Source organism: Erythranthe guttata, chromosome 10 (assembly GCF_056151865.1).
Source record: "Erythranthe guttata isolate IM_541 chromosome 10, IM_541, whole genome shotgun sequence".
NCBI classification, from domain to species: domain Eukaryota; kingdom Viridiplantae; phylum Streptophyta; class Magnoliopsida; order Lamiales; family Phrymaceae; genus Erythranthe; species Erythranthe guttata.
The window spans coordinates 2,320,760-2,330,230 of NC_142542.1; the positions used below are offsets into that span (position 1 = coordinate 2,320,760).

General features: G+C 34.0%; 1 protein-coding gene and 1 long non-coding RNA gene across 3 annotated transcripts; both read right to left on the minus strand.

Annotated features, from left to right (window-relative positions):
- Window positions 1-3,505: 3,505 nt before the first annotated feature.
- LOC105952864 (uncharacterized) lies at window positions 3,506-6,235 on the minus strand. Of its 2 annotated transcripts, none has more exons than XM_012976446.2 (3): window positions 6,094-6,235; window positions 4,699-4,898; window positions 3,506-3,983 (listed from the first exon to the last, which is right to left on the minus strand). In XM_012976446.2, the coding sequence occupies exons 2-3, from the start codon at window positions 4,878-4,880 to the stop codon at window positions 3,797-3,799; spliced, it is 369 nt and encodes a 122-aa protein (XP_012831900.1). In that variant the 5' UTR covers window positions 4,881-4,898; window positions 6,094-6,235; the 3' UTR covers window positions 3,506-3,796. The 2 variants fall into 2 exon arrangements, with proteins under 2 accessions (XP_012831900.1, XP_012831901.1); XM_012976447.2 differs by having other exon boundaries at window positions 4,699-4,886; window positions 6,094-6,229.
- Window positions 6,236-6,502: 267 nt separating this feature from the next.
- On the minus strand, window positions 6,503-9,095 carry LOC148767271 (uncharacterized). The gene is made up of 2 exons (XR_016034088.1): window positions 7,792-9,095; window positions 6,503-7,248 (listed from the first exon to the last, which is right to left on the minus strand). It is a non-coding gene; the product is annotated as an uncharacterized LOC148767271 (long non-coding RNA).
- Window positions 9,096-9,471: the final 376 nt, after the last annotated feature.

The following is a 9,471-nucleotide window of genomic DNA, read 5'->3' on the forward strand; positions in this document are numbered from 1 at the left end:
TTGGTATTTGAATTTCATTGTAGAGTCTATCTAACAACAATTAGTAGGGGTTTTTTTGTGATAAAGTCCCCAACCAAGCATGTTTATTATTCTAGATTTAGGGGACATATATTTTTTACCAATAAGTCCATCACTTAAATATTTGTTATAAATAAAGGAAACACTCATGTATATCCCAATATTACCCTCAAACATTTATACCCAATTCTTAATTATAACCTCAATTTAATCAATTTTTGTCCACAAAAATCAGATTTTGACCACAAAAATTCAATTTTGACTTTTTTTGGAGCATATTTTAATATGCTCCAATTTCATCATTTAACTTAATTTAATCTCAATTTGACCCCAAATTTCACAAATTATTCAATTTTGACCCAAAACTTTTTTTTTTCACAAACATTTTTTTTTCAAAAAAAAAAATTTGGCCGCCGGATTCCGGCGTTGACTTTTTTTTTTTCTTCCGGATTTTTTCGCCGGTTTCCGGCGTTGACTTTTTTTTTTCTTTTTTTTTTGCTTTTTTTTTTGCTTTTTTCTTTTTCTTTTCTTTTCTTCCAGATTTTTTCGCCGGTTTCCGGCGGTGACTTTTTTATGTGTTTTTTTAAGTTTTTTTTTTTGTTTGGTTTGTTTTGTTTTTCCACGTCCGCCGCTAAACGTTGACCGTAATTGTGCTGTCACTGACAGTAAATTAACGTAATTATATTGTCAATGAAAGTTAATTGACGTAATTGTACTGCCGTTGACATTACATTTATGTAATTGTGTTGTCGTTGACAGTAAATTAATGTAATATTATTATTTTTTATTTTTTATTGTTTTTTTTTTTTTATTTTGTTTGATTTGTTGACAAGTCAACGTAATTATATTTCTGTCGTTGACAGTAAAATAACTGTAAACACAATAATATTACTGTCAACAACATCAATATTATTATTTTTTTGGGGTTTTTGTTTTGTTTGAGTTATTCACGGAGTAACGTAATAATATTACTGTCTATTATTGTAATATTACTGTAAACACAATAATATTACTGTGGTTGACTGTAATATTACTGTTGTTATAGTAATATTGGTGTCAACCACATCAATATTATTATTTTGTATGGATTTTTTGTTTGTTTGAGTTATTCACGGAGTAACGTAATAATATTACTGTCTATTATTGTAATATTACTGTGGTTGACGGTAATATTACTGTTGCTATAGTAATATTACTGTCACTCACAGTAATATTAATTTTTTTTGTTTTTTTTTTTATTATGTTTACATTTGTTGAACGGTCAACATAGTAATATTACTTTATTACACAATAATAATGAGTTTTATTGTGTTAATATTAATGTGCTACAGATTAATATAGTAATATTACTGTGTTAAACTATAGTTTAGTTAATTTTACTGTGTTTAACAGTAAGATAGTTAATCTTACTGTCAATCACAACAATATTGCTGTTTAAACGGAAAAAAAAAAGTTACAGAAAAAAAAAAAAAAGTCAACGCCGGAGACCGGCGTTGACCGCCGGTCAACACCGGAATCCGGCAAAAAAATCCGGAAGAAAGAAAGTAAAAAAAAATTGAAAAAGTCAACGCCGGAATCCGGCGGAAAACAAAAAGTTTTTAAAAAAAAAATTGAAAAATAAAAGTTTTGGGTCAAAATTGAATAATTTGTGAAATTTGGAGTCAAAATGAAGTTAAATTAAGTTACGGATGAAATTGGAGCGTATTAAAGTATGAGGAGTTATTTTAGTCCTTTACAAAAATCTGGACCATGTGTGGACTTATTGGTAAAAGAGTTTTTTGTCTTGATCTCTTTATAAATAAGTACCCATTGATAGGCTTATTTGTAAAGTCCCCAAATTAGTAATATGAATATATGTTATCCGTTAGAGCATCTCTATTATTTTACCCAAAATCACCCCTAAATAGTGGGACCATATGATACATCATCAATTTACCAAATCCTCAAAAAAACAATTTACTTTTATCTTCTCTAAAATAAAGTCATCTAGTGGTGCATATTAATATTCCCTAAAAATTATCCTCATATATTAAAATTATAATATAATATTCATTAATTAAATATAATAGTTTTAATACTTTTTTTATACTTAATTACAATATTTTTACAAGATACTTTATCAATTTAAATTTATTAAAACATCTATTTAGTATTTGCATTAATTAATTAAAAAATGGATATAACATACATATAATATATTTAAGGTATCAAATAATTGATTTTAATTTAAAATAAATTAATGAGACAAACTAAAAAAATCAAGCACATTTTTTTAGATTAAATATTTTCAATAATTTACAAATTAAAATAAAAGAATTATACATTAATGTTCATTCAAAGAATATTTGAATGACAAAAATCATGATTAATGTATTTATAATTTTCTGATATTTATTACAATTAATTACCATTTAAAAAAATTTTAAAGAAATAATTAATATTACACAAATCAGAAAATGTACATTTCTATTTAAGTATAATTTATAAAACCATAAATAATTAATATTAACAATTAATTACCATTTATAAAACTCTACCCTCTTTCTCACTCATAGTCATCATTTCCTCTCTCCTAAAGAACTCCCTATTGGGTGTGTGATAGGGTATCCGAATATTTAAGAGAAATTATAGGGGTTCAATGTCATCCCACTAGAGCATTATTTTTCCCTAAATTCTAGGTATTTAATGGGAAAATTGGTTTGAGGATTATGACTAGAGATGCTCTTAGATAACAAAATCACACGAACTTTGGTCTTAATTTTAGTGTCTAAGATAGTCAGATCAATTGGACAACAAAAATATGTGATCTTACTATTTGAATAACTTTGATCCTAACTTTATCATACAAACACTGATTGCACTAGTTCAAGATGTAAAAAAAGCCTATGAAAAGTTCTACAACTTTATCATACAAACACTAATTTGCAATTCGAACATGTTGAAGAGGACAATTTGGGAAGTGAATTTTTGACTGTATCCAACAATAGGGAATGTGATTACACAATCTTGGAATTCCAGGAGAAGGCAAGATTAAATTGCGGGCCACTAATCAGTCTCGGGCCGGTGTAATTGACCTCAGTTTCGACGGGATTAATTAGTCGATCTTGGCTTTTCATTGAAAGCAAAAGAGCCGTAATTGAATATAATAAATTGGGAATCCATTGTAATGATTTTCAAAACAGTTGAAAGTAAACTCATTGGATCAGGTTCTTCAATCAAATAGAGCTAAATATGAGAGCATACGCATTCAAACTTCCATCCATAATATAGACAGTGGTGAATTGCACATGTCATGAATTTTAATTCAAGATAGAAAGTCACAAATTCAAGAATGCTACTATCGGAGAATGCTACTATTAAAGAGTGACAGATAATCATCACAATTAAAAAAAAATAAAGAAAATCAAAGCCATTTAGGCTTATATTAATATCATCCACATTAACTGCACAAAGCTCGGTGGAAAACATTATTAGGGAAAGAGAGATCTCATGGGTAAATCAAGAAGTCACCATTCAAACATTTCTTCGAGCTACACTTAATCGCAGTAGCAGTATTATCTTCAGATAAAAAAAAACATTTAAATGCTTTGAAATTCAAGAGCACTCCACGAACAAAAGGGAATTCGAAACATTGAAACATACTCTAATTATTGAGATGTTAAATCTAAAACTCGTTTCTCAGGTTTTGCAGAAAAAACAAAAATCTTGCTCGTAGAATGCTGATGATGAGAACGAACCAAATTTGCCCACAACAATTGGATTACACTCGGTTTGGATTTCAGGGGTAGTAACCAGTAAAGGTAAATCCCCTGCCAATAATCTCACCGGCACAAAACCAAGCAAAGCATTCGATACCAAACAGAGCAGCAATGCCAGCATCTTCAACCTTAAGCTCCTGTCTGTGCTTCCACATATTCTTCACGTAATCGAGTTCCTTCCAGAACTGCTCCGTACGACCTGGAATGCTGCAGTAAATGTAACACAACTAATTAATAAAGAAAGAACCCGAGTGCAAAAAAAAAAAGATCCATCTTTGTGTTTGTAAACCTCGTAATCTACGGGTCAGGAGAAACTCATTGACTATATCAAACAAACAACAATAATCATGAAAGTGCAAAAGAAAGCAGGCATATATTTGCCGTGATATCCAGATACATTAGAAGATTCAACTTATATTACGTGAACAAATATTATTTTTGGCCTTACAATTACGTAACTTTCATCCGAATTAGTCAAAGCATGTCCGTTAGGACTCGTGCAATGATGGATGGCAATAGAAACTTAACCAATTCAATATTTTACAGCCCCATAAATCCTATATTCTTATACGCTTTCACAAACTCTTCAAATTGAAATGTTTAAAATGCGTAACCGTTAAGAATGTCGAGTTCCTTTTTCCCATCATGCAAATGTTTACCAGTAACACTTCACAACGAGTTCATATGTATTGAATTCAAGACATGCATAGCAATTACTCGCTTAATGATTTGTGGTCATCGTTCAAAAGAGGAAGGAATTCATAATTTATTAACTAAGTTAAAATCCAACAAAATTAACAATTGAGATCATACAGGGAGAAAAATGAACACAAATGAACTTGGTCACCCTTCCACCCGATTTTTTCTTTAAAATAAATACGGAAAAGAGCAGCGTTATACAGTAAGGTAGTCAAAAAGTAACCTGGCAAGGCGAGTGTAAAACAGTTGCTTGGCTAATTCGTTACACGTCTCCACAGTTGGTGGCTCTTTCACGTACTGCTTATTTTGCTCCAACAACTGCTTGTAGTAGGTCGTTCCATGCTTGGACACATACTGTGTCGCCTGGCAGGCCTTGGACTGCAATTGCACTAACTTCGATGCCATTGAATCCTAAATTGAAGTCTACACATTAAACATAGATACAACAATCACCAAAATGAAAAACGAAAAGGAAATTCAGCACTCATCAATAGCCCCCCCCTCTCTCTCTCTCTCTCTCTCTTTTCATCGCTTTAAGGCAATCAACTATTCTAATATTTATACGAAACGATGAGTTTCATATTCAATTTCAAAACCAACTAAGTAGCATTTAAGGCGGTTAACAGTTGTAAAATTTTACAATTACTTCAACATAGTTCTAAAAGAGCACCAGAAAAACCAACAAACTGATGAATACGTCGAGGTTGATACTATTTAGCAGCGTGTAAGGATTGGAAGTATCTGTTATTAGATTACCTAAACCATGGAAGTACACTCATTTTCTTTTTCTCTCTGCTATGCAGTATCTGTAGTTTCCATCCAATATTTTCAGATCCAATAAAAAACAATCCAGAGTCGAATTGTTTCTAATTAACCTTTAGGCGAAAACCAACACAACCAAAAAGAAACCCGAACATACCACAACTGAACATTCACTATCGGATCTATAGAGATGCCATTCTATCGCAATAGCCTAACAATTAACTCCGTAGCTTAATAGATTAGCTCGGCTTCGTTTACAAGTACCAGTACGAAAAACAAAAAGAATCTTGAAAAAGAAAACATATAACCCAAATGTTGTGAAAACTTATCCATTAACGTTGAAAAGGACTACTCGGTGAATCCAATGATTTCAGTACACCTTCCGATTACGGAGATGTATGCTAAATTGCTAATACGAAAAACGCTAATTCAAATTAACAAAAAAATAAAAATAGAACCACTCGTATTAAGCCAAATCAAATGTGCCTAAGTGAATTCAGCTCAACAATTTTCTCTCTCGCTCTGTCGATTCAGCAGATTAATGGTAAAACAAATAATTTAATTTTCTCCTACACATACATTTCACATTATCTCCTCTCAACAAAAGAATTATACAAAATCAGTTACCACAGAGTTCATAGATCATAACTGAGTATCGATAATTCATCATCCGAAAACGAGTCAAACCCTAGAAACAACCAATCAGATAACAGATCTGACAAAATACACGCCCAAAACCCCACGATTGAAAAATCGGTTCATCAGCCAATTCCATAATCAAGAGAGAGAGAGAGAGAGAGAGAGAGAGAGAGAGAGAGAGAGAGAGAGAGAGAGAGAGAGAGAGTCATCGGTTTACCTTTGGTGAATAGAGCTGAGGTTTTTCCGCTTTCACGCCGCTAAGCTCTTTGCTTGAGGGAGAGAAGAGGCGTTTTCTCGTGCTGAGGTGAGAAAAATGAAATAAAATGGTTCCTAATTGTTTTTACTTATTTATAATTACTGCTAGTAATTAGTTATTTTTTTTTATAAATTATTATTTATTTTATTTAGACTGGTATGGCTTGGGAGAAAAGGAATAGTGGATTGTTATTGGGTTTGAGCTTGGGCTATTTCATATGGACCGAATAATAATTTAAATGGAATTAATTTTCACTTTAAAAAAAAAAGATTTATTTCGAAAATACTAATTCCGATTGCGATTTCCACCTTTAGGCTCTAAGTATTTACTAAAAAAAAGTTAGATTTTTATAAAAGTCCATCAAATATAATTTATTTGTAGCAAAAAAGATATTTATTTATCATTCTAGTAAAAGTGTCTTGTGTGTTCATTTTACAAAACTATCCTTGTATTCCATGGATTTACAAAGATTATCCCACGATGTACACGCCATTGGTCTCGATTTGCCATTTTCCCACCAATTTTTTTGGATGGCTGATTCCATTTCCCGAATTAAACCGAGCGGTAAACTGAAGCAGATCATAATATACGATGGAATAGCCTGAAGTACAGCTTTAATAAAACCTCTTTACCAGCTTTGGAGAGTTGCTTCTCACCCCAACCCTCAATACGAGACCACAACCTGTCCCTAAAGATTTCCTTACGATACATCCCTATAGCCGCCGGCATCCCTAGATATTTATCGTGACGTTCAACAATCTGAAATCCCAAAATCGATTGAATAACAGCTCTAATGTTCGTCGAACTGCTTGGGCAAAAATACATAGTGGATTTGTCAATGTTAATAACCTGTCCTGAGGCGTTCGCATAATCATTGAGGATTTGGCTAAAAGAGAGCGCGTTCGACTCCGTTGCCCAGCAAAATAGCAAAGTGCCGACCACGAAACGAAGAAATGAGATTGTCGGTGCTGCACGAGCAATTTTAATTCCCTAAATCGCACCCCTCTCCTTGGCGTTATGAATCAATGCCAGAAGAGCCTCCGTGCAACAAATGAACATATAAGGCAAAAGGGGATCTCCTTGTCGAAGACCGCGCAACGGGCATAGTCAGCTAAACTGATAACCATTGAAAATAAAAGAGTAAGACATCGAAGAAACACACAACATATTCAATTCTATCAAGTCAACAGGGAAACCAAGGCGACACATAATTTTCCGTAGAAAAATCCACTCGATTTGTTCGTACGTTTTACTAATATCCAATTTAGCAGCCATATAACGTGTTCGCTTACTAGAGTTAGATTTAATAAAACGATTAATTTCATCAGCAACAAGAACATTATCTGTAATCAAACGTGTAAGAACGAAGGCGGATAGGGTAGGGAAAATAATATCATTCAGAATAAGCTTGATTCTATTAGCAATGGCCTTAGAGCCAAATTTATATATGACGTTTCACATATGGGTTCTTCACCTTAGAGAGAAGAACAATATAGGTGAATTGAGTTCACAAGGATGCTTTCAGCTATTAAGAAAATCAAGAACACACTCGAGAACATTATCACCTAAAATATTCCGATATTTGGCTTAAAATTAAACAGGAAAACTATCAGGACCGGGAGATTTGGTGGGGAAAATTTGAGAGATAGCTCAGGTTACCTTGTTCGCTGTAAATAGAAGAGAGAGTAGCTGACTGGCTGCAGTTGAAGTCCGAGGCTCAATGTGCTCCAATACTCTATCAATCACACTCTCTTTCGTAGACGATGAATGGAAAATTGGGGAGAAATAATTCGTGATGACATATTTGATATCCTCCTTACGATCCTTCCAAGTACATGTTTGATCCTTTAAGTTGTGAGCCCAATTAGTCCATTTCCGTGAAGATGCTTTCAAGTGAAAGAAACTCGTGTTCGTGTCCCCTTATGATCCATTGGACCCTACTCCTCTGCCGCCAATAGGTGTCAAGATCACCATACAATGGCTCGAGCTCGCTCCTCAAAATCCAAATATCTTCCGCCCATAGCGAAGTTTGTTCACCCATCTGCAATTGGTGAAGACGCTTTTGTATTCCCGCATTGGGCTGGTGAACCACTGCTTTGCTCCAATGCATGAGAGCCATCTTGCAACACTCATATTTCTTGAAGAATATCCACCATCGGATCAGCCTCATCGTGGGCAGTCCATTATTGTTGAACAATCTCTGCGCACTCATCTCGTCGGATCTACATCGCTTTGAAACGAAATGTTCTACGCCCTCTGGTGCATTTACCGATCCTTGCTCTTTGGAGGCTGAGGAGAATATGAATGTGATCTGAACCCACGAACTCAAGGTGTTGCACTTGAGCATGTGGAAATAGGTCTAGCCATCGGTTATTTACACATACCCTGTCCAACCGACTTCGAACAGTAAATGAGCTTTGTCTTTTGTTAGACCATGTGAAAGGCATCCCGGTAAAGCCGAAGTCAAATAAAGAACAATCAGCCAAAGCGTCTCGAGAGAACTTCATTGAATTCCCCGCCAATCACCCATGGGAGGTCCCGTTGTCCATACAATAAGCGTAGTAGATCCCATGTTAGGTGCCGCCGTGCTTCTCCGGAAAGTCGTAGATCCCTGTTGCTCTCCACTTGTTCTGGTAATGAATATATCAAATTGTCTCTTACCTCATCTTGTGTTGCCCAAATCAGTCACCTTCTCCACCCATTTGTTCTTTATTTTTATTAGAAAATGTGTTCTTATTGTACATCCCCACCTCAGCCAAACCACTAACTCCCACATTTTCTTTCCCCACACTAAGTATCGACTGTTGTTCTCCTTCAATAGGCCGTCGAGCAGTAAAAGCAAAGATGTCTCCACCTCGAGCTGTAGCGCTTGTGGTTGGGAGTTCTTTTGTAAATGAAGTCAATCCACCCCTCTTCAAATACTTACAAACGTCAATCGAGACCTTAATCCGCATATACTGAGCAAAATCCAAATTGTGATTATTAACAAGTTGTATAATGGACGAGCTAATTGCAAATACCATCCCTGTGTTATCTCTAATTCGCAAATACCCCTTGAAACAAAAACTCACCAACACCCCCTTGTGTTAACAAAGTCACCGCATCGAGACCCCTGAACGCAAATCGTGTCACTCACTCGCGGGTTGTGGGCTTTTTTATGGCATTTTTAGGACGAAATGTCATAAATACCCCTTTATAAAATAAAAGATAAACTTGTTGGTTAAAATATGAACAACTTAAATTTTTAGGACCAAATTATAATTTCAAGAATTGCAAAATAATAATGTGAAAAATATAATAAATTATTTAAAAGAAAATAAAAAAACAAAAGAAAATAAA

Excerpts from the sequence above, each read along its gene's own strand:
- LOC105952864 (XM_012976446.2), bottom strand. The coding sequence starts at position 4,880 with ATGGCATCGAAGTTAGTGCAATTGCAGTCCAAGGCCTGCCAGGCGACA. Across the intron at positions 3,984-4,698 it reads TTTTACACTCGCCTTGCCAG|CATTCCAGGTCGTACGGAGC; the intron begins GTTACTTTTTGA and ends CATTTACTGCAG.